Here is a 25,795-nt window from a genome sequence, read left to right on the forward strand (position 1 = left end):
TTTGCTTCTGGGACACAAAGTACTCAAGCCTCTTTGCCATGGCATAGCAGATGCCACAGGACTGAGGGCAGATCCTAAGTAACAATCATAGGAGATAAAAAGGAAGAGATGTTCATACTCAAGGGGGCAGAGCATTCTGTTCTTGTAGGACTACAAGGGGGAAAAAAACAACCTACGAGCTAGTAAGGAGGTGCAGCCTGATGCAGCCTAACTGAGCAAGAGAACGGGAGTCGATGTAGTTCTTCATCCCTCCAGAGGATGTCATCATAGAGCCACCAAAAAGGGCGATCTTTGTGACCCAAATCTGACGGGAGAGCGAGTAAATGAGTAATGTGCAGCCGCTTTTCGGACAATAGCCCCAAACCTCCCTGCTTACTTTCCCAGAAGTAACCAATTTCCTCTAGCCAGTGTGCAACTGGTGGAAGGACAGCAGGAGTGGCGAAACCGACAGTAATTTGGAAGATATGCAACAGGTTAGCCTGGAAAACAAACGGAACGGCGCTCTATGTGACTTGACTGAGCAAAGGCATGGGGCTTTAACATGATTTACAATCCTCCTTTCAACCTGTTTCGGTGTCCCTGAGCATGGATGGGCATGTGAAGGATGCATTCACACACAAGGAAGGTGAGCAAACAAAACTATGGACATGGAGATTATGTTCACAGATAGCAGGAGCAGACTGCATTCTGCAGCCTTGAGAAAGTGCACCCAGGAAAGCACTGGTGAGAGATCTATGTGCTTCATCACCCTGTTCACCCATTCCTGTTGTTTGTGTCACAAAAAGGTAGTCTTTGATTTTGTACATATTTGTCCCAACAGCAAACCACAGCCAAAATAAAGAAGCACTGATGATGTTCATGGCATATTTCTATAATAGTTTCTATTTCTAATGAGACATTTTAACTTTGACAATCTAAAGTCACACTGGCTTTTCTTCTGAGCTAATTCTAGGCCCTGCCGCCTTTGGTCCTCCATGTGGGCTTTTGCCATAAGGCTCAGTCTAAGAATAAGAGCAGAGAATCCCAAATGGAAAGCCTGCACCAGGGATGCTGAGCACTAAAGAAGAGTCTCTAGGCTACTGTGCAACCTTAGAAACTGCCACAACTTAAAGAAAATGCTGCTGCAACCCAAATCACACACCTTTTCCCCATCTCAGATGTCCACACAGACAACAACCTGGTGATTGCTTGCCAAAGGGTCTTGAAATCTTTCAAGAAAAATAGCTTTACTTGAGAGAAACTCTGCAAATATTGGTAGTATCCAGGAAGCAGACTGTACAGATCAGTCCCTGCACCTAACACACTAAGTTTAGATACAAGCAAGGTAAACCACAGAGCCTCTGGGCTTTACTGTATCAGGTCGATGTTTCTCTTTGTGCATGCACCACATCAGTTTTCCCCTTAAAGTGTATCAATTAAGTCATCATTGAGTGTATCATTACAATTAAGTGTATCATTAAAATCATCATCCCTTCCCAGGTATGATTTAATGAGTCCAAATCCAGGACCTGACCCAGACTGCATCCGGTCCTAAAGAATCACTTGCCAGCCATCCATGCAAGCTGCATCCTAATCTCTCTTCTTTGCTGCTATTTGTTTCTGGGGGGGGGGGGTGGTGGTGTTTTATATGTGGATAGATTAAATTTCCTGCCAACCCACTTTCTCATTCAAACATGTTACAGAGGAAGTGGGAGGAAGGGGAAATTAGGAACAAACAACAAGCAGAAAATGGCATTAGAAGGCTTAGTGAAGAGTCTGATCCTTAGCCATGTGCATGGCCCCATTCCCGCACATCAGCAGTACTCTCTACCACAGGGAAAGTGCTTTTTTAGCTGTCTTCATCTATGGTAACACATAGAGAAAGAGAAAATACGTCACAGCCCCAGAGTCAGGAAGTCCCAAGACTACCAAGTTTCTCTTCCTAAAAAATCTGCATTCGCCAATTCATGCCCGAAGCTCTTGCCACATATTATGTCCCAGTCCCCCTCCATGGCTGCATAGGTGACCTAAGGAAACCTTTCTCTGCACTGCCAACCAGCTGACAAGAGCTCTGAGCTAGTACTAAACCTCAGGAAATGCCTTACACGTGCACTCCCTTGCTTAGGAGTTCATAGACATCGTGGTTCTTGCTAACTCCTTCCAGGCACTTCCACTGCACAGAGGCAGACGTGAACGAATGCAGCGTGGAAAAAAAGAGCCACAGCCTTTCACTTTCCTTGCTTTCAAGGCTTGCTTTGTCCCTGATGTTCACCTGCTCCCCAACCGAGGAAAGACAGCTCAGTGAGGCTAGTGACACTGCGTTCTTTATGTCAACACCCATATTCCTGATCCTCTTCAGCACATCTTGCCTTTCTTGTGGCAAGAGCAGAACTGTAGCAAGGGAACAATGAGAGAATCCCAGCTTTGCTGGCATCAGGAGAACAAGCTGCAGGCAAGCATGGCCAGCAGCATTTGGAAAAAGCACAGGGAGAAGATCAAGATACCTGAAAACAGCTCTGCTCCAGGCCTCCCTTTAACAGGGGCCATATGTTAGTCATGAGTTAATGTGAGGGCCTGCTGGGTTTGCTCAGAAGTGAACTTCTGAAAGGCTTCCTCAGTTTTTCCTGTTGTGGAAATGTTCAAGACCCTCATAAGAAAATCTGCTAAACCATTTTGGATTCACTTTGTACTTGAAAAAACACTGATTATCCTGCTCATTCCTTCAATATAAAAAACATTAATTTTCTTTCCTCTGCCCAGTTCAAAACTGATCACCCAGTTACCTTGGACCTGGGTGTCCTCTGAGGTACCCTGATTTGAGGTACTCTTCAGGAGTGCCTAAGCCATGATGTAAGGAGGATTTATCTCCTGAGCATTCTCTGTCCTCATGGGAAAACCAGGTAGTTTTGGACAGGACACCATCTGTTAGACTGGGTTCTGCTGGAAACTCATCTGTGTTCCAGCAAGGCTGTGTTGAAGTGCATGAATTTGAGTAATTTTATTTTTTTTTTAGTTCAGATGAATCAGCAGATACAAGTCCAAAAGCTGTGTAAGTTAAAAAAAACTTCTGGCAGTCTACAGACTACATTTCCCAAATATTTTAAATTGATTTCTCCTCTACAACAACCTCTAAAAAGATGTCCACTTCTAAAGTGTGAAGCATCCTCTCGTAGTTATTCCTGTCTCATCACTCAAATGTACAGTTAACCCTTGTGTTAGAACTGATATTCTTTGGTGGAAGTTGGTATAACTGACAGGTACCAACATTTAAAATAGCATCCATGGCACCCATTGATGTGGACAATTTCTGCTACACAGCTGGGGTTGAAGACTGTCAGCAAACTCAAGCATTTCAAGTAGTGACTTCCACTTACAGTTCTAATAGCTTGAACCTTTGTTTGATTTTTAATGATAAATTAAAACTCTGGAGCACTACCAAGTTATCTAACTGGTTTTTAGTTGTTTTTTTGTTTGGTTTTTTTTTGTGTGTTTGTTTGTTTTTCTAGATATTTGTATTGCAGCAATGCCTCACTAGATACAACTTACAGATTAAAATTCCATCATACCAGGTACTGCACAAACCTAGTGAACTATCCTGCATCTTAGGAAATTCTGCTATAGATCAACAGAGACATGCAGAAGAATGATGTAAGGGGCAAACCAGTGGCAAGGAATGGATAGTATAGTAGAATACTGACAGTGCTATGATGGGAATAAAATATAAAGATGCTCTTAATGTCACATCAAGATTGCACAATCAAAAGATGAACAATGGAAACACTAAGATTCCTATGACAACTTTGTGAAAATGGTAACGCAGTCGTCTTATTTACAGTAAGGTCCATAGCTGAAAACACATTTACAAGAGTATTTTAAAGTAGATGTTGAAAAATGAGAACACGATGCATGTGCAGCAGGGCTGAATTACCATTGCTGTTGGATCTGTAGGTTTCTTGTTTTAATAATCACTCTCTGAATACCTGGGGGATTTTAGAGAAGAAGCAGGGAAAATGAAAAGAGAGAAAAATGCTAAATCTTTGGCAAAACATCAGGTTGCCCTAACTAATAATAACCTTCTGGTAGCAGCTGTTGATACAGACTAAGAAGTGTGTGCTTGCTTATACCCTGGAAGTGTGAATGCTTAGACACTGAAACCTCTCGTGCTCTGTCTATGGGGATCAGCACTTCTGCTAAATTCCTGATGCTTCCCCCATCAAACTTATCTAAAAGCCCAAGAAAGTCAGTAACTGCCTTAGATTTTGAACTTGGTATGGACATGCCATTTTTAAGATTGGAAAATCAATATACAAGCAAAAGTTAGGCATTTTTTAAAAAATCTTCTGACATCACTCAAAGCAGCGAAGGGTCTCCCCTGCCAAATGACAGAAAATAAAACTTACCTTTGTCTAGAGGAGTAGAGACCTTCCACGCCTGGGAAACTGTACCTTCAAGGGCAGTGTGTCAGACTATCACGAATGAGAAAAACAAGTCTGTAGTACCTGGGCTCACCACCAAACTGGCTGGCCCAATAACATGCAGCTCTTAGTTGCATGGTCACTGCTTACTGCCAGTCAAATCAAGGATGAGTATTAATAGCCGAATTCATTGTAGTTACAAAATTAGATAGGGGAAGGAAAAAAGCAGCAGCAGGCAGTCAGAAGTCCTTTTTTTATATGAATAAAGTTTTATTGAATTTTATACAATTAGAAAGAACAAAGAAAGAGGAGCAAACAGTCTCATGGAGGGTAGGAACCAGAAGAGCTTTCCCAGTAGAGGAGGGCACCTGCTGAGGGCAGTGTTCCTGTAAATGTCACACAGGGGTTGTTACAAAAGCAGAGAGAATGTGTCTGAGCTTTTCTTTGTTGTTTTTTTTTTTTTTAACCCTCCCACATTAGGGTTTCTAAAGCCACTCTTCTTTCCCCATTAATCTTACCACCTAGCAGCAAAGTGAGCAGATAGGCAGGAAAGAGGACTGCTCCAGTGAAATGTGTGTGCACGCAAAGAACAACTGCCTGCCTGCACCACTGTGGGGGTTTGCACACATTCTGGATGGAGCTGTGTAGAGGGGGAAAGAAGGGAAGTTGGATTTTTCTCTCTCTCTTTTTCTTTTTTTTTTTTTCTTTTTTTTTTTTTTTTTTTTTTTTTTTTTTTTTTTTTTTTTTTTTTTTTTTTTTTTTTTCTTTTTTTTTCTTTTTTTTTTTTTTTTTTAAGCAAAGAAGGCACAAAATCTCAGCCAAGTTTCAAACCTAGTGCTGCTTGGGAGCTCCCAACCTCCCAAAAAGCCAGTGTGTCCATATGGGAACCCAGCCCTCACCTCTCCCTCCTCTTCCTCAGCGTCTGTGCTTTCATTTGAAAAGTGCTGCTCAGGTAGAAGGCCCTGCCCAAGGTTTGTGCACTGCTAGGGAAAGTAAAGCCGTGCCAGGACAAGGAAAGTGAGAATGAGGAAGAATCTGTTTGTTTAAACAGACCCTTTTTCTAATGTGAGAACTATCGAAAGTCACCTGTGACTCCCCACATTGCTTTTCCAAGAGCAGACCTGTGAGGGCTCTGGTGCTTTTGGAGGTGATCATTGCTTTTTCCTGTGCAAGGGTTGGTATTATGTAGGAGGGCCAAGACATCCATCCAGACATGGCCTCTTTGAGCCAGTGATCTCTAGGAGGCAAAATCCCAGCCCTTAGTCCAGCCCTCCAAATGGCGTCAGATTCCTTCAGAGGTTTCAACTCTTGGCTTTGATTAAGGCTATTAAGTTGCAATAGAAAAAAGTAGAGATGCTAGCCACAACCACCTGCCTGACTGCAAGGAGATGGCAGAGCCACTGGCAGATGCCACCAGTACCAAGTCCCGGGACATTGAGGGAAGAAGGGGAGGCAGAGATATAGCATGTGGGCTTCCATTAAGTCTCTGCTTTCTAAAGAAAGGTTTTTGGATACAAATCCTGCCAGCCTGTCTGTGCACATGGAAGAGCATAAATGAAATCTCTGATGCCTCTGAAGGCCCCAAGCCTGCCGTGTGCCCTCCATGCTTGCCAGCCCTGGATGCCCCAATGAGCAAAACGCACCAGGCAAACAGCAAAGCTGTGGGGTTTGAAGTCACTTCACCTAAACCAGAGCAGCCCAGGGGAGCTGGTTTAGCACCTGCCTGGTGCTCTACCACACCACCCTGCTCCTCTCTGCCTCCTGAATAACCCCAGCAACACCCCAAGAAAAATAAAAAAAGAGATGTAAGCCCTACAGCAGCAGCAGCAGCGACACACGGAGTGTCTCAAGGAAAGATGCTCACATGGCTTCATCCTCCACAGCTATAAATAGGGCTCTGGTGGCACCCCAACATTATGCAGGAAAAAAACCCAGCCTGAGAAGGACCTGTGTGTATCTGTGTGTGTGTGTGTGTTTGTCTGCGTGTGCATTGAGGTGGGAGAAGAACTGCAAAAAATAAAGACCAATTCTCCCCAGTCCACGCCCTTACCCAACCATCCGCTTGGCCAGGCTGGTGGCTGTGCCTTCATCTCGCTCCTCCAGCCTGTCTCCCATGCCCCCTCAAATCCAGCCCCAGTTCACTATTCTCCCTAATCTGACAGGCAGAGCCAGGACCATGGAGAGGGAACTGGGGCTGCTCAGCCTTCCCTGCCCAAACGCAGGCTGTCGTCCTCTTGGAACAAAAATAGCAACAACAACAGAAAAAAATTAATATATATATATATATCTCCCCGAACCTCCCTGAAAGACCCAAATGGATGGAATCAGTCCCCAACAAAACCAACAGGAAATAAAAGCAAAAGTTCCCCCCAAGGTCAGGTTCAGGGACACATCCCAGCTGGGGCCCAGCAGCCAGGGAGCATGTCCCGACCTCTCTGCTACTCTGGCCTTGGCACATCTGTGTGTCCATCAGCACAAGGAGCTCCAACAGCTGTGGGGAAAGCAGCTTGGACAGGGCTGTCCCACCAGCTGGCAGCGGCCTCAAGAGGGGAGGACAGGGTGGAGAGGTGTGTGCCCCCCTGCTGCCTCGCTGCCTTTCAGGAAGGAGTAGGGTCTCTTCGCCCCACCAGGTATGAGAGGCTCCCTGCTCAGCTCTCAGCAGCTGACACGGTCCTACACAAGGGAGCCAGCCCGGCTCTGGGCGGGCACCATGACGGGAACAGCCCCGATCCGCTCCAGCGTGGCCTGACTGACTGCATAGGAACGGGTGTGCGGCAGCCGTGGCTTCCTGCTGACTGAGCCATTGCTCCGGATCACCTCCTGAGGGGACGGCGCTGTGCTGGCCATCACCACCAGTGTCTTAGGGGGAGCTGGGGATGGGTGGCCGCCATTGGCATAGACGGGGCGGGCACTCGTGCTCCCTGAGCGGGAGAAGGGGGGCTGGTGAGCATCATTGCTGTTGCTGAAGCGGGTGAAGGAGTCTGTGGCGTGGTTGGCTTTGGGGTCATTCCAGTAGCGGCTGTTGTAGGTGTTGGAGGAGGTGAGGGTGTCGTTCTCTGACGAGGACGCATCAGCATGGAACGTCTTCGCGGCAGAGGAGCATTTGGGCGGCAGGTCATCCTCCCTGGGAAAGAGAAGGTGTGAGAGCACACAGAGGATGCTGCCTCACTTGCCCAACACCACCCCCACCACCACAATGCTGGAGTGAAGGACAGCACCAGTGTGAATCAGTGTTGCTCCTTGACCTGTTTGCTCATCCCTCTGTGCAGGACCCACCTCCGTGCACATTAATTGCTGCACATGACCATCACTGAGACAAGTGGCCCATGGTCATGTGTCTAGGGGGACAAAACCAGTGCTTGTCACAGCCACTGGTATTTCACAGGCAGTCAGTATGACTGTACAATCAATGAAGCTGATCCTCAAGGGAGCTGCAGGATGCTACCAGAGGGAAACCCCGTGACTGTAACACGAGAGAATATCACAGCTGTATCTCCAGAGCTTTTCAGCTATCACTGTTTGGTGTTGTGGGTCAGGATTCCAACCATGTCACTCTCCTATGGAGCTCACAACATCAAGTCCTCTCCCTGTTGCTGGCAGAGAGATTGGAATTAGATGATTTTTAAGGTTCCTTCCAACCCACGTGATTCTATGAAGCCAAGCTCTCATTAAAAGCAATACTGAAAACAAGATGTGTTGTTACTTATTCTTCATTTTCTCTCTTAATTTTCTGGACATATATGGACATCTTCCCCTGACCCAGGGCAACATGCCCAGGATTAGCAAGAATGAGATTTACAATTTCCTCCCTTTCAGCCATAGCTTTTGCCGCATGATCAGAGGTCCTCTGCCACCAGCTTTCCCCCACCCTTACCTTATCTCATTGGGAATTTCCTCCTCTTCTTCTTCTTTGTGTTTATTTTTCCAGTAGAACAGTGCCACAGCCACCAACACGATGCAAACAACAAGCACAACAGCACCTGTGGCCACCGCTCCTGCAATCAGGCCGATACTCCGTGGGTGGGCTGTGGAAATGATTGAACAGAGCATGGAGAGGAAATCAGGGATGGGCTGTGGCCATCCATGAGTATTTGAAGCTACTGTGGCTTGGGAGGGGGGAAAGGCAATGTTCCCATTCCAGGGCACAGTTATCTTCTGATAGAGAGGCACATGGTGGCTCACAGCAAACATTGTTACACACTTTACTGTCTCAAGACAGAAGCTGGTGGCCAAGCCTCCCCTGGCAAAATACTTACGTGCAATGACTTGCAGGTCCAGAAGGCAAGTGCTGGTTCCAATGGCATTTGAAGCCACACATTGGTAAAGACCTGAGGACACAGTGCTGATATTTCGGAGAGTGACAGTGCCCTGGACTTGGTCTAGTCAGAGAGAAAAGAAGGATTTAAATCCCTCCCCCCTTGAGGAAAACCATGAAAAGGCAAAGCCAGCAAATAGAGAATTTCGGTGTGAGACTCTTAAGAGAGAAATAAATTAGGAAATAACTTTGACATGGAAGCATTGTGCGTGCACAGACACACACAGAGACAAGATTAGGTCTTAAGGAGCTTACACTAGATGTTTCTTTTTCTTCTTACAGATGAATTTCTGCAAATGAAAGCTTGGCATTCTCAGTATTGTGTAAGAACAGGGAAGAAAGAGATGTGAAATATATATATATACATAAAACTGAAAGCTTGCATATTCTTAAAGTACAATCAGATAAATGGCAAAAGTACAGCTATCACTTGATCGGGACACTTAGGCTAAGAAATTTTATGGATGGGACTTGAGGCTGGGAAATACCAGTTTGATCAGAGCCTTGCTTTTACACACATCTGAAAAGCAGCTCTGGCAGTAATTTACTGGAGAATGGTGGCCTCGGTGGAAGAAGCTGTCAATATTTTCCTGAGATGATTTTGCCTCTCTTCTTCCAGTTTCCATTCTATGAGCCTTTCATTTGGTTTAAAATGCAGGTGAGTTGGCAGCTGAAATTTCCAGCCACATGCCAACATCTAGCAACCACTTTCTCTCTCTCCCATCCAACTCAATCCTCATTCTTCAGTGGGTAACATGTTTCTGTACAGAAAACCCCTGTGATCATTTAAGTGGCCTCTGTAGGGTACCTAGTCCACTATGGGCTTTAGGAATCTTCGTTCCAATAAAATGAGCATGCAAATGATGGCAGACGCTCTGTGAGCCATGCCACCTCTGGCAGCGAAGACAAAGGAAAGCCCAGGCTGTCATCTGGGAAATAAGAGGATAATAATCAACAGAATGAGCACCTTGTGTGGCAGTTGGGGGCAACTTGGGAACATTGTCCAGTTTCTCCCAGAGGTATGTTGGCCGGGGAATGCCTTCTTCTGAGCTGCAGGTCAGTGTGATATCGCTGCCCACGTCCAGGGACCCCTGGATTCTGCAAAGCGGGGCAGAAGGAGGAACTGCGAGAGAAGAGGGGAAGGTGATAGCATATCAGGAAATATAACCAAACAGTGGAGTGCAGGCTCACTCTGGACACGTGCTGCTAGGGAAAGCAAGGACACTGGCACGAGTTGACAAGGGGACAAGACTGAGGCAGCAGACAAGAACCCATTAAGGTTTAGGGGGTGACAATTCACACAAAGATTCCTGACCCACCAGCCCATCAAGGTTACAGACTTTCACAGGACCCAGCTCTCTTAGATCTCTCCCTTGAGAAAAAGGTGAACATTTCTGTCTTTGAGACAATAAGGATGGTGAGAGCTAACAGAGCTTCAGACAACATTTACTGTGGTAGGGTTTTGCCTTCATATCCCTAAAATGGCACTCACTCTGGAGTATTTAAAATCAAAGGGAGCATCCAGAACCAACTGTTTTCATGAAAAGGAAGCAAAGATCTTAAGTCATCATCTTCTGTTGCTATGCACAAAACTCTTGCAGTCCTTTCAGCTGTTCAGGATGCCCTTGTACTTTATTCATGCTTCTTCGCAACTCCATATCACAATTCCACCACAAAAACTCTCTCCACCTTATTTTAAAACTTCATTATGTGCTACCTGCATATGAACTCTACATGCCCTACAAACTCACATAGTACCCAAAAGGCAGCCCATCCCTCACCACAGGGTGTCTGTGGGCTCCAGTACATACACTACCATATTGCTCTGTTATGATACACTGACATGCACAGAGGATCCCCTTGTCCCTGTTCCTCCCCTCTCCCCCATAATACCAATAAACACACCCAAGACAGTAAGTCCAATGACTCCAATATTCCTGACGCCTCGGTCGGGAAGATTGTTGACCAAACACTGGTATGTGCCAGTATCCGATAGCTGAGTGTTGTTGATGAAGATGGAGGCACTGGTGGTTGGCATTGTCACAGCAAACCCCACTCGCCCATAGAATTGAGGTGCACCACCAAAGATCTGACCCCCTTGGTAGAGAATAACCTAGAAAAGAAAGGAAGGCTCAAACAACACTCTGCAGGAGCTGAGCAAGGAGGAAGAACAGCAAGCAAAACATGGGCTTCCAAAGCCAAAAGGACAAGTTACTAAAGGATCTCTGAATAAACAGACCTCAATATACATCCCGGAAGAGGTGTTTTTTCCAAAAGTAGAACACACTCTGTAGCCCATTTTATGTCAGTAAAAATGTTCACAAAAGTAACAGGCCAGAAGGATACCCAAATCTCCTGACATAGCTGGATTGGTAATACCAGCCTACTTCATATAATAGTCACTACCCATCTGGTCAGGGTTCATGTAAAGAAACAGAGACCCTGCAGGTCAGTGAGTACTTTGCTGAAAAGCATCTGCATAGTGGACAGTATCATTTTGAGTCTCAGTCAGTAACATCCTGCCATGATCTGACACTACTTACTGAAGATCTTTGGGATGAACTGAATGACAGGCATTGCAACCTTTGAACCTGCACAGCCTTCACCAGTCAGACTGTACTCAGACCAAATCCCTGAGGAGCAAGCACTCTTCAGCGCTGGTTCTAACACTGAATACAAAATACAGGGAGGGCAGTGTGACCCAAGACAGACGTATTTCAGAGAAATGGCATTCTTCAGAGTATGTGGGCAAAAAACAGGACAGCAGATCTCAGGTTATGATTCTTGAGCATACCATGATACACTCTCATTTGCTCATGTTCATAAGAATGGACTTGCATAAGCAACAGACAGTGAGAAAATAAGACGGGAAGTTAAAGGGGTGATGCGTCTATGCGAGGTTATGTGTTACGAGACATCTCACACTGATTTCACAGGTTGAAGGCTGCATCTGCTCCCAGGTCCTCCAAAGACCTGGTTTACTTCCCCTGTGCTCTTTTGAACATACAACCCACTAGAAATCCAGGGCAGCAATACATGCCCCAGTTATACAGGCAGGCAAGGCAGCCAAGGACACAATGTGCATCCATTAACAAAGTATCAAAGAAATCAGATTCATGTAAGATCCAGAGGGCATGTTCAGCAATGAAGGGATAATGAAATTCTGGGACAGCCAGAGACTCAGCATTGTAAAGGGTATACATCCAGAAAAGGGTAGGGAACAGGAAAGCCTCAAAGAAATACATGCTCCAATAAGAAAGGACCTACCTGTTGAGGTTGGTTGGCATTAGAAAGAGGAATGACCATCCAGATGACATTAAGGTTAGTGAGAGCAGCGTTAGTGGTGAAGGTGCAGGGCAATACTGCTGTCTGGCCTCGGGCAACCTGGATACTCCCTGAACTGACGGAAACCTCCAGAGGACACACCAGACCTGGAAAGAGAAGGACACCCAGTTCAAGCATTTCAAGAGACAGACACACAGTTCAAAGCACTGCAGGTGGCCCCATACACTTGCAGGTCGTGACATCAGCATCGTGTTGTTACACAACTGTACCTTACCAGCTACTTAAGGCTAAAAATAATTATATTCCTTCCTCACAGATCAGGCTGCTCTCATACAGACCTTTTTCACAGGCAAATGTAGATAGGTGGTCCTTTAAAGTGAGAACACTCTGGTTTCAGAGTCTATGAAAACAACTGGTTTGGCTTTGGTGACAGGGAAAGAGGCAGAAGAGCAGCTAAGCTGTGTCTAAGAGATAATGAAATATGTTTTCAAGCCCATCAATCTTCATGATACCTAATATCAGTGAAACAGAAAAGGCAACTGCAGTCTTCACCAAGGTGTAAGAAGAAACACAGTTCTTCCCTGACTTCTATGCCTCATAAAGTCCAGCATGACCAGAAGTATTTTAGTGATATTTTTAATTTAAAGGGTTAAAGGCCAAAATATTTTCCAGTCCAGGCATTTCTATTTACCTGGTGAAAAATGACTACTGATGGAGGAACTCATCAAATCTCATTAATTTTCCCAACATTTCCACCATTCACACCTTTGCTTTCCACACAATCTGGACAGAGCTCAAAGCCTGATAGTCCCATCTACCCAGTACAGCAGCTCAAGCCTGCAGTTTTAAGATTGCAAGTCACACAGGAAAATCTGTCTGTTCCTAACACCAAAATCGTATCAAATGAACCAAGGAGTTTCCACCACCATTTTGAGTAGCACTAAAATTCTGTAAAACATTTTTCCCCACAAAATCAAAATACAGACTACAAAAACTACGTCTTTATATGATAGCTCACCATCTTCTTGTTCAAAGCATGTGAAAGGCTACTGGAGGAGAAGGCAAGGAGTTTTTAAGCTCCAAGATAATATCAGAATACTGGAAACACCCAGGTGCAGTCTGTGGACCACCCCAATCTCTTGCTGACTCCAGGAATAGCTGCCAGCAAAGTTTTTATTTTCTGCCAAGACACACCGGTTTGCTGAAGGTGCAATTTTTCATGAGAATAGTCTTCTATCTGAACTAAAAGAACTTGAACAGACTAATGTCTGAGAAAAAGCTGAGTTGTCTCCCTCATGCTTGTCTGCTGAGATCCTTCCCACACTACCTTAAAGAGGTGGGGTTCTCAGAGGCTGGAGGTGCTGACCTTCAGACACTACAAATAAAATTTTCTAGCACTTGAACAGCCTACGATGTGTTCCAGGTTTTCACTGACTGCTCTGGAGCTGCAAGGACTTTGTGAATACTCAACCACCTCCTCTGAACTTCTATTCCTTCCTCCATGTCTCCCACCTCCAAAGCCCCAGGCAGTTCAGGGAGGCTCAAAAATGCTTCAGAATAGAGCCAGACAAAATTCCACTTCAATACCTCCAAGTGAAATTCACAAGTTTCTTACTTTCATTTTGGCAATTTGTAGGGAAACATTTCATCGGCACTGATAACATCTCAGAGAATTAGGTGGCTGGATGAGGAACAGCTGGTGAAACCTTAATCCATCAATCTCCTATGCAAGGCGCTCAGCAACAAGAAGTAGTAAATAACTTGAAGGGCCAATAATAACCATCACCCTTATTACAAGGCACCCTGCCTTCCAGTTGCATCTGTGGGCAACATTCTGGGAATGGATTTGGACTCCTCATTTTATTATGGTTGGCCAGGCAGTGGCAGTAGCCCAAAGCCCAGAAGTGATCCATGTCAACTTTGGAGATGTTTCTTCCTGAGTATGACCCTGATAAGGAATTGTTTTCTGCAGGCCTAAATTTGAAGGAGGTATTACCATAACTACTCATCCAGTCTGGCATCATCCATGTGCTAAACAGTGTGCAGGGATTCACAATGTTTTGAACGTTCATTGGATTAACCTCTCTCACCAACATGGTGCAGAAAGCTCTTGTGCTATTTTTGGCATAGATTTAGTGAGAAGCTATCCACAAGAGGAAAATAAAATTCTCATCTGATTTGGAACAGCAATATGTGTTCTTCAGCCCCATTTCTTATTCCTTTCTCTTTTTACCCTCTAAGAAAAAGCCACACATTCAAATTCTTGTCATTCAAAGAAAGTAATACTTAAATGTGAGTATTCACTAGGAATAAATTTACTGGAAACATTAGACTTTATAGCTGGCTTTGCAGGGTTAGTTATATCAATCACTCAATCATCAGGATGATGAGATTTTCATACCTAATCATCCGCTTGCTACTTCTAATATTTATTATTAGTTGATTGTAAACATCCTGCAGGATAATAAAAACACTAAAATAGAACATACATTATTTAATCACTGTAAAAATAATTTTCAATACATTTGAGGACTTCCCAATCTTCTTAAGAAGAATTAAAAAATAAAAAAAAAAAAAAAAAGGAAAGAATACACATTTTTGCTCTGCCAGTACCCTTACTCTCATCCTGCAATACCCCATAACCTCCCCCCCTTTTCAAGGCACCACAGCATCCCTTTTAATTTTAATGGCACGGAGCAAGGGAACACTAAGGAAGAGCTGAGGTCTCCATTAATTTCTTTTGCCAAGGGGAGCTGCTTTGAACCTGGTTTGCAAGATGGACACACCCACACACACACCATGCTGTCCTGTCTGTCTTGTTAAAGCAGCGGGCAAGCCAGCTCCTCAGACTTACCTTTGCCTCATGCATCCCAGGGTTGCTCTTTGGCCTGGGATGTACACAAGGCAGGCAGCACTAAAGACAAGGACTCGTTTTGTTAAGCTAAGTGGCTCCTGCAGGGCTATGGCTGGGGAAAACACACAAAACCACTTCTGACAAGTAAGCTTAGACAAGGGAATGGGAGAGTCAGGAGACCAAATGCAGGCAAAGTCCTCTTCCACAAGCATAAACAGGGAGGTGGCTGGTGTGTTAACAAAGCACTGCGGGGGCAGTACTGTGACACAACTTCTCTTCCAGGGAGACAGCTGAAAGAGCAAAGATCAAATCCTCTTCAAAAGCTACAGCATCTCAAGACTACTAGAAAATCTAACACGTGCACTTGTCCATCTATGCAAGTATCTGCGTGACTGCATCCTTCTACACCAATACTCATGGCCCAAAACACAGATGGATGCACACAAAGGCACATACACTTATAAACCTGAATGCCTGGGGAGACACCTAGTAGAAAAACTCAGCCAAATGATACATGTTCAAACATTTCAAAATTAGGAGTTGCAAAAATGTGGCTTTGCATTAATGCAAGAGGAGGGAGGCAGGGGAGAGAGGGAGGAAGATATTTCAAATTTAGCATATCTATTGGGATAAGGATTTTTCAATGCAGTCTAAGGAATGAGAAGTTGAATTCCCTTGAGTAGATATAAATGCAAATATAGATATATGCACACACATACAGCCCAGTCTACTGAGTCAAATTACACATAAGAGGTCAGAAAAATCAAGCAAAGGATGTTGTAAAGGGTCTCCTTTTGCATAGTTACACAATCCAGATATTTTCTAAGCATTCAGAAGTTTAATGACTTTTGAGAGACAAGGAATCGATCACCACCAAATCGTCTCTCAGAATTAGATTACAATGGCCATTACACCCTCTCTTGTATATGCAGTCTCCTTCTTACTTAGTAATTAAGCACCCCTGTAAGCAGCATGCCTGGAGGAAGCGCAGGGCACACCACTGTCAGCAGAAAGAGGAATGGGCCCTTCCTGTACGTAGGACACTTTGATCTTAGCTTGATTCAGCAAACGACATTCTCCTTTGATCCCAAGGCAGCAAGCTCCCATCACTAATTAGAACAGATGCTCCATTTTTCTGTCCCCTCTCAGGGAAGCAGTCAGCAGAACAATGTTTTGGCTGCAGAGGCACTTTTAGAATTTCTTCATATTTCCAGGATCAAGTATTATTCTGGCAACAGATCGCTGTGATTTCATTTTTGATGGCTCACCTCTGCTTTTCCAAGTGGCACACTCAGCTCCCTCCCTGCCTCCAAGGAGGAATCCACGTATATAGTTCATACAACATGACCCAAGCATGTAGGACAAGTCCCACAATGACCATTTGCCTCCCTGTTGGGTATAAGGAATCAGATGCTGCCACATGTTTGCTATCTGCCTTACAAGGATTGCAAGCCTCAGAACCTTAGGAATACACCAGACACAGTGAAACTGAAAGGCAAGGGCATATGTTAGCACTTGAGTCCTTCTAATTTGGCTGAAAATGTTCCCTGCTCCCGCTCACTGCCACATCTCTCTCATCAGCAAGACCAGATAGTTACCTTGGCTGAGAGCCCCATGAATGAAATAAGGACTTCCACCGTGATCACATCACTAGGCCAGATTGTAACATGAACAGCCAATGCACAATCACCAGTCCATATCACCCTGATGGCAAGATGGTCACAAACCACAACCGAGACTGTGCCTTCAGGAATCACTGTGGCTACTTCACCCTGTTGAAGCTGTGCTAAGGGCAAGTCCTCCTGTACTACTGGATCACACCCAGCACCTGGTTTTCAGAGGCAAATGTGCTCACCACTGGCTGGGTTGGAGTATAGTGCAATAGAGACTGTCTTACCCCACTACATTTATCTTCAGAGTGTTCATCTCCCAGGACCTCAGAAAAATAGAAGGTTTTTTTGAGGATCATTCATATCATGAAAGTCAAGTTCCTGCCTTGCCTCACCTTCTGAAGGACACTCTCTACTTTGCAAGTACCCCCTAGAATTGTTGGTAAGTCAGCAGCTTTTGGCACCTGATAGCAGCAAACTCCTGATACTCAAAGGCAGAGACTGGGGTACAGGTTCACTCTGCTGTGCTGTCAAGCCAGGGAAGCAAATGGGCAAGGGAAGAAGGAAGGAAGAAGGTGTGAAAGAGATGAAAAAAACCCTCAGCTGTGTCCATTCTTCACTCCGGACTTCAAGGGAAAACATGCAGAAAAGTGTGTGGCTGGTGGGAAAATGAGAATAAAGATTCAAGCTCCATCAGTTTGCATCTGAAACCCAGGGAATGGCTGGAATGGCTCCCCCCTGTCCCAGTGCAATTAGCAATCCTGTTGCCACATGCTGGGGAAGATACCTTTGGCAGCATGACATTTTAGGTCCCTCATTAGAGAGGTAAAGATGAGGTCACACAAAAGTTACAAGAAAAGGGTAGAAACACAATGTTCCATCTGGCAACTGCAGGCTATGGAGGGAGAAACTGCAGAGCAGTCTCATTCCTCAGATGAAAAGAAAACACAAGTAGCTGTGCCTTTGGCCTGCCTCACATAGAATCCTTGAGTCTGGGAGCAAAGATACCTCCTGTGCCAAAGAAGAGGAATATCTCCCACCCCAAATGAGCTGAGGTTCATTGCCGACTCAACACACTGAGCAGCAGCAAAATCTGCAGTCCAGAAAGGAGAGACTCACAGCCGGAGAAGACAGTGACAGATGTTGGCAATACTTCGGTTACAGGACCTGCTTGTGCAGCAACCATTCAAAAGCCCCTGAAGGAGCCTGGCTTGCAGTTGCAAGCACTGATAACACTGAAGTTCTCCAGCCTGATATGACCACATTCAAACCCGCTGCTTATCAAGCTGCTTGAATACTGGTCTTGCCCATTCTCACCAGGGACTGAGCATCCTACTTCATTCCAGATGTGCTACAGTTGCTAGTTCAGAATCTATCTAACCAAATGCAGTGTTTATCCAGTCTAGTATCTGAAGGCAGCTTGCAGTAGACTCCACCCTGCTTGTAGAACTGGCATCACCAAGCACTCCAATGGAGCACAGATCTGGAACTTGAGCCCTGCAGCATTTCTTGCCAAGAACCAGACCAGGTGATCAGGGACACTGGCTACACATAAAACTGGTAACACTGACCCTTCTTCCTTGCCATTTATAATCTTGTCCAAAATAGAGAGAAAACTAGCAGGGAAACGTCCTGCTGATCACTCCACTCTGACCTCAGCTGTTGACCTGGTGAGCAGCGGTCACTACCACCCCTGCCATCTTCCCTTTTAGAAATAGGTCTTTCTCTGCAGGTCTGTTGGGAGGATGATTTCAAACAACTGGCTGACTGAGATGACATAAAGCGTATCTCCCTGTGCTGACCTCCCTAACCTGCAGCGATAGGCAGGATGAAAATTGGACTTGAAACCAAAAAAAAGGTAGGAAAGCTTTCAGCTGTACATACTTCAAGAATGATTCCTGTTCCCTTCCATGTCCTTGTCAGAGGAGCTGGACTAGCTATTGCAGGGGTAGAAAAAGGGCTCTCATGACACACTGAGGGATTGGATTCCTTTTCCATTTCTGGCCCAGGCTCCCTGGGTCCTGCTGAGCAAGCCAGTCAGCTTCAGGTATCCTCAGTGGGTCTTCATTAGTGTGAGATCCTCATGTGTTCAGTTTTAGACATCAGGAGTTTGATTTGCTGAACTGCTGAGCACTCAAACCTGCTAGGGAAATCAAGAGGGGCTGTGCTCTCCAGGTAGCAGAGATCACACGATGTTAAGCTCTCCGAGCATCTGAATGGTGCTTTTCCAACAGATCTTAATGCTTCTGTTTAATTAGTCACAGTCTTGAACTGCAAAAGAGTTTTCTGAAGTGTGAGAAGAACATAATGTTAGAGCAGCTTGCTAATATGTGCTGAGTGGGAACAAGAACCCAAATCTGGTTTACAGATGCAGTGTCAGGGGGCCAATGACCCAAATGGTCCTTTCCAATTCTGGATTCCTGCTGTGCTCCCAGTACAGGCTTCTCCTATGTGTTTCTATCAAGCATTGCTGAAGCTGCCAGGGGAGCTGCCTTCTTCACAGCTCCTGCTAGCTGGGATGGATGCCTTGCATCTTTGCTGCCCCGAATGCAGTACTGCAGGCAAGTTAGAGGCAGAAAAACAACTGCATTGTATTATAGCAAGATTATAAAAATACAAAGGGACATTGATAGGAACAAAAATAGCGTCTACAATGACATTAGCTAGGATAAAACTAATCAATCGCTGTGCTCTGGGCATGCGTTAATCCCCTTTCCATGGTTTAGTGTTGCACAATTAAGTACATTATGGAAAGTTTAACACTTCCTTCCGATGCATGCAGTACTGGCTGGAAACAGAAACTGCTGCGATCTGAGCTGGCAGTCCTTGAATTTACAGCATTCACAGAGGACTCAAGGAGCAGCTGCACTACTGAGGACGGGGAATTTTTTGCTTTAGTAGATGAGCAAGGCCAGAGGGGACTCAAGGGGGAACAGAAACTCAAGTGCTCGCTCATAGCTTCCCTGAATTCAGAGTAGAGGGATACATAAACCTAATTCAGCCCATTCTGTGGGACCATTTGGTGTCAATTTTGTCCATTCCTAGCTGTGCCCAGAATTGGAGCCATCAGTGACTCATACCTCCAGGACTGAGGTGGGTAAATCAGGAGCATGCAATCTGTCTACAGATGGTGGCTAAAGGCTACAATGAGACAACATACCCAAGGTACAGAGTGGTGTGTCCTTGCAACAGGGTGCCAGTCATTTCCTTCCCTGCTTAGGTCCTCCAGAGATGCCTGAAGCACCATTTTCCAAATCACAGGCACGGACAAGGGGGAAAGCAAAAGTTTAGCCAGGCACAGAAAGGTATCTTCTTATTCTTTGTCTTCTACAAAGCTGAGACTGGCAAACGCAGTTCCTTTTCCTTCACCCCTAGTCCTGTCATAGCTCAGCTCTGAGGAATCCTTCTGCAGTAACTTAAGATGTTGTCATCCTCTGCTATTTGCCTTGTTGCTCACCACAAGGTTATTTTGCCCCAAAGCCAGTAAAAGCAGAAAGGAAGCTGTGCCTCCCTCTCACAGCCAGGCACGAAGCAGCATAACCTGCTGAGAAAGGTGTAGGGACAGGTTAACTTGCTTTGCTGGGAAAGGGGAAAGCTGCATTGCAGACACACTGTCCTGTTCTGCTCACTGCTGTAGTGGAGGCATCATCCAACAGTAATGAATGTCGAGGGATGGAAGCATTTTAGAGGACCACAGCCAGTTACTTTAGCTGAAGTGACTTGGAGATGAAAGCTTATCAAATGTTCATATAAGCACATTTAAGGTGAGAAGCTCGGCTTGAGTTTGCAAAAAGCCTGCAGCAACAGCTCAGAGCTGCAGACTTTCCCATTCATCTAGCTCAAATGCCAACTTAAACCTCCCACATCCCTCCTCTTAATTATCTTACTGCTTGTCACAGCACACCAGAAAGGAAAACGCACCTTTTACACAAAGATTTTTACCTACATTTCCTAAAAGAGGAAAAAGGCACAGAATTGACTAAGAGCAGTAAAGGCATACATTGGCTTCATTTTCCTGAAACAGGTTGGAAAACCTCACAAGAGCCAGCTCTTAACATTTGGAAAGCACCACCGTGGCCAGTCATTGTCTCTGAAACCATCCTCAAGCATCCCCCTGGGTATCTGTAACCACACCTGAGGCCAGATGAGCCCAAACATGAAAAATACAGGATGAGGATGCACGGGATGAATTGAGAGCTGCATGTAATTTGCTTACCCCAGAGTGTGAGTCTAATTAGAGCTCTTCCCAGGATCTAAAAGCAAAAATAGGTTCAAGTTCCCCCTCTCTCTGATCCCATTTCTTTGCTAGTATTCTCCCAGCACAGCCCAGTCAGCAGAGATGTGTCACGCTGCGGATCAGTGCCAAGTGCTGGCAACAGCACGTGACATTGCTGACACAGCAAAGTTGTCTCCTTCGGGAGAAGGTATCCACTGGTGCCTCTGCAAGAGAAATGTATCTGCTCCCAAGACTGGGGAACAGAGTCAGGGTTAGGAAGCTGAAATTAAAACAGGTCGGCAAAGCTCTACTAAGACACACACTTCTATTTTCTATTTGCCGAGACATAAAAAATACATTAACAGCCCAGCAGCTTTGTAAATGATTTATGGCCAAAAGAATAAATTTCTTCCTTCTCTGCTGGGTAAAAAAAAAAAAAAAAAAAAAAAGAAAAGTTGCAACAGTGATAAACTGCTTAATAAGGGAAAACAGCTCAAGGTTTAAATATGTTCAATGGTATATTGAATGGGAAGGACAGAGCCCATAAGGAATAAGATTAAAGTCCAATAAGGGGAGCTGACACAGGGGAAGGCAGGATGAATGGGTGTGCAGGCTGGAATATACAACTCTTGTGTGGTGGGGAGAAGAAGGAGCATGGAGTGCAGTTGCCTGAGACAATCACCCTTACATCAAATTCCAGTGCAAATAGTCCCAATCTATGGTTCAACCAACTACTTTTACCCAAAGCACCAAGAGCTATGTTCAGCCTCGTCCAAAAGGAGGAAGAGCAGAGGGCAATTGACAAAAAAGAGACAGAGCTTTCCCTCTTAGGCACAATAGGGTTAAGATCCTGGGACATGCTGCGTTGTGTCTCCCTCCCTGACAGCACTGCTGACATCATATGGGAGTCCTCCAGGAACCTTAGGTGGCCACAGGAAACCCAGGGCTTGCTGGTGCTACTGCATCTTCCAGAAATAACAAGGCAGCAAGACAATGTAAAGACAATACATCCATCCACCCAGATGCTGATAAACTCCACAACAAACAGGAGTGCACCCACGCACACAGGGTGCTGTATGACACAAAGCTACTGAGGCCACAGCAGGGCTTGGATCAGCAATGAGGACTCCAAGAAGCTGGGACTTCCTATGAAGGCAAGTTGCCCTGCAAGGGGAGAGTGAAGACTGGGCCATACCTAGATCAGGTTGGAGAGAAGCTGAGGGCAGCTCCTGGAAGGAAAGGCTCAGGGAGAAGACTTTGGAGCTGCGGTAGCAGTATGGGAGCTGGGACTGAGGTTAAGGAAGTTTAGGGGATCATGGACAGTGGGGTTTGGGGATAGGAAATAATTCCTGTGGTACCCACCTTACCTGTCTTGCCCTGTTACCAGGATATCCCAGCATCATCATCACCCCATGATTGCTTATGATGATGGCCTACGGGGTATTATGATGGGCTAGTTCCTTAACAAAGGGGTGCCTAAGACAGGACAAAATAAAATTAAATAACAGAAAATAAAAGTTTCTGTCTCCTCTAAGGAGACAGAAAGCAGCCCTTTCTGAGAAGAAAAGTTTTCTTTTATGGACTGATCCTATTCTCCTTGAAGTCAGGAAGGACTGTAACCAGACTGAGTATCAGATTCTTAAAGGATCTGGTCCAGCAACCCCCAAGTTTTGGCTGAGGCAATGCCAACATATTGGTTACCTGGTTTGTATCTTGTGCATGAAATGCTCTCATCCTATGGAGTTCACAAGCTTTGCAAGTGAAAAGATACTTGGCCAATGGTCTTTGCTGTCAACCATGCCTTTAAGCTCCCTAAAAATTTTCCTGCTCTGTGACTTGACTGTGAGTCCTGCTTCACCAAGGCTGCCACCTGCATGGCCAGCAGACTGCCCACATGGAGCTGGCACTGCTCGGCCAGACACTAATGCCCAAGTGGATTTGATGTGTCCTAGAAATTCCACTAAAGGCAGTTAACACAGTGGAAATATATTTAATGTTTTAAAATTAAGCAGATGTTTAAGTATCTTGCCAAATTGGGGTTTAAAGGTTTAATCACATTTGCATCCATTTTAATAAAAAAAACTCCTGAGGCCTGCTGGTAGGAGAGAGAGCCTTTAAGTGACAGTGTGCAAAATCACAGTGGAACTTCCCTGTCTTATACATGATGCTCCAAACAAGACTGACAAAAGTGGTCAAAGTGTCCAAAAGCAGTCAGATTGAAACTATTTTTCATGGGCATATTCAAAGACATTAGACTTCCATACCTTAAACGTCATTAATCCCAAACTACTTTGAATTTAAAATTATTAAAATTATTAAAAACAAGCAAACAGAAAGGAAACAAAAAAGGCAGGCTCTTTTTCATTTAAATTGGAAAGAAACAAAAACCCAAATTTGTCTTTTGCTCCGGCAAATGTCAGGTCAGTAATTGAATGTTTCAGATTATGAGTTGAGCTGTCTGAAAGAGGTTGTAAAAGGACAGTTTTCCACTGGGAAAAGAAGAGTTTTCATTAAAATCAAAATAGCTTGTAAGAATATCAACTTTGATGACATTTTCAGTGAGTGAAGACAAAATGAATTACTTCTTCTTCCCCATTTAATTATGGTAATATTGGCACACTTGAGTTCAATAAGGTAAAAATACTTTCTTTCAATCCATTTAAACTTTTGCCATATATTTAGATACTACATAAATTCTGACTTTGCATAATTTTATGCAGTAACAGTAGAGTGTATACATATGTGCATACTTAATATGCTAGGGCCTTTTCAACATCATATGAATAGTATCTTTTCCCAGTGGAAATTTCCTCTGATTTTTGGTCCTTCTATTAAAAGATCTGGACTCTCACTGTGATGTGAAATGAAACAGAGAGGGTATATTAGGACTTGCCTGGAATAGATGTCCAGTTTGTTACCAGCTTTAGGTACAAACAACTCCATCACAATCTTCTCACAGGAACACCCAGAGCTCTGGAGGTGTGGATGTTTCCATGTGAAGTTTGGTCCTCAGTTGCTCAAGTGGCCAGTGTCAAGCACAGAGACCTCTACACTAACACCTTTATTTTAAGCACTTTGCAGTCCTTTCCCAGAATGAGAATCACTCCATCCTCCCTGTCCTCTGGAAGTGCCATCTTCCCCACCTCCCTACACCAAAACCCAAAGCTTTGGTGCAAGTGTTGCTGACTAAATCCATTCCCGATTCTTCAGCCACTTGGGCTGTTCATTCTCGCATTGTATGGTGGAAGCAGGACAAATAGATGAAATGTACACAGTCAGATTATTACAGATCTGCTGTCCATCTGCACTGTGTCCTTTCGGCATGTGGGTAAGTACCAGCATATGGTACAAAGGGAAACAAGTCCCAAAGGTGGGAGGCCCTCCCTGCTCCTGCTTCAGGCTACCAGGCTTGAAGCATCTACAGCTCTAAGCACTCAAGCTAAGGTCACTGAGCCTAACTTTTCACAAATGCTGTGCATTTTCACCTCCAGCCAGTGCCAGCCCTCAGACACCCTAGTTGGGTACCCAACATCATGCTGACAAAACTCAAGTGTAGAAAGTTGCACTGGTAGCTCTAAAACATGACAGGAGGTAAAGCGCTGGGGCAATGCAGTCTCCATTTTGCAGCAAGGAAAACCAAGATGGAGAGAGGGTATAACTCACCTAAACACCAAGCAGCAGGTCAATGGCGAGACAGGAACAGGACTTCAGCACCTGATTCATGGCCCCTGCTCTGCCTATTAATCACTCTCTCCACCACTGTACCAAGTATTAGTATTGATTTCAAATTAACACACACACATCTTATCAAGGAGAAAAAAAATAGCCAAGAAGTTTCACTATGTTCAGCTCTATTGGAGGCCAACATGATTCCAAGAGCAAACATTTTCTGCAAGAGGCCCTGCCCCAAAGTTCTCCAGGCTGGGAGGCACAGAGCAGGCACTCTCAAGGACATGTCAAATACTCCAAACCTGTTAAGTAGCTTTTCAAATAACATAGAGTATTATCATAACATGCTTGAAATGCAGAAAAGAGACTTTGCAAATGCAGATGCTGCTGTTGCTGTACATGAAAACATGCCTCTCTCCTTGGCACCTTATTTTCTCATGCCAAGATCTGAGTTAACAACAGGTGACCAAGCCTCACAGTGCTGTCTGATTTTATGCTTGCCCTCTCTTCTTCCCCTCCCATGATGTCCTAAATTCCCTTTTCCAACAGCTGCTAACTTTTTCAAACATAAAACTGCTACAAGCTTCCCTTGTCTTTTAGAGTTAAAGTCTCAGGAAAACACTTTGCAAATTTTCCCTCCGTAACAGATGCAAGAAGTTGCTTATGCCCAAGTAGCAAAGTACACAACTGCTCTGAACTAACATTTTTTTTCAACACAGCTGGCTCAGTTTTTCACACAGATGTTGTTTCTCCTGCCAGTCTAAGAGTGCACAGAGCAGCATTAATATGAAAGAGCCCACTTGGACACTGGTTTAACAACAAGTTGAAAATTCCCCAAGCACAGCCTGTGTGTTGGGTTTTCCCTTTACTTTTCGGGGGGGGGTTGGTGGTTTTTTGTTAGTGTTATTGTTGCTTTGTTTTTTTGTTTTATGCACCCAGGGGGAGAGTAAAAAAAAAAAAAAAAAAGAACATGTAAAATAGAACAAAACATAAGAAGCCACTGAAGGAAGTTTTAACCTTTCGGGGGTAAATTCCCTTTCTGAAATTTGAAACACAGATGTTAATCTTTAATGTTAAACCATGGATTAAAAATTAATTTGAAAATCTCACAGTTTGGAACAGTTACAAGTTCACTGCATTATTAAAAGCTCAGATCAGTGCTACTCTGCATAAAGAAGTCTTCCCAAACTCTTTCTTTTCTCTTGAAGCCAAAAGCAGGTACTCACTGCTCTCCCCATGTATTCTTAAAGCTCAGGAAAACCTTGTGGTGGTTCCTTGGTGGTGGAGCTGGGAAAGGCTCACGCTGGGACTCTCTGTGTCCCATTTCAAAGTGCTGCCACTCTCTCTGTGGTCCTGGGGAGGAAACCCAGAGTGAGGGGGAACAAGTGGGAGACTTGCAAACAGCACTTCCCTGTTTAGCAGGGCTTAGCTAGTGGGGCAAGGTCATAGCTT

At 44.7% G+C, this 25,795-nt stretch overlaps 1 protein-coding gene across 2 annotated transcripts in view; it reads right to left on the reverse strand.

Annotated features, from left to right (window-relative positions):
* Positions 1-5,185: 5,185 nt before the first annotated feature.
* Positions 5,186-25,795, reverse strand: part of IGSF11 (immunoglobulin superfamily member 11) — a 102,344-nt gene continuing 81,734 nt past the window's right edge. For both annotated transcript variants that reach the window (XM_027878855.1, XM_027878856.1), the window contains exons 2-7: positions 11,977-12,140; positions 10,615-10,822; positions 9,677-9,832; positions 8,651-8,773; positions 8,269-8,419; positions 5,186-7,518 (exon numbers count right to left, since the gene is read on the reverse strand). In XM_027878855.1, the coding sequence (XP_027734656.1) occupies positions 7,068-7,518; positions 8,269-8,419; positions 8,651-8,773; positions 9,677-9,832; positions 10,615-10,822; positions 11,977-12,140 (1,253 nt within the window). In that variant the 3' untranslated portion in view covers positions 5,186-7,067. The remainder of the gene's footprint in view (positions 7,519-8,268; positions 8,420-8,650; positions 8,774-9,676; positions 9,833-10,614; positions 10,823-11,976; positions 12,141-25,795) is intronic.

This window comes from Empidonax traillii, unplaced genomic scaffold, assembly GCF_003031625.1.
Source record: "Empidonax traillii isolate 1590-97213 ecotype Southwest subspecies unplaced genomic scaffold, ASM303162v1 scaffold46:size3806547, whole genome shotgun sequence".
Lineage (NCBI taxonomy): Eukaryota > Metazoa > Chordata > Aves > Passeriformes > Tyrannidae > Empidonax > Empidonax traillii.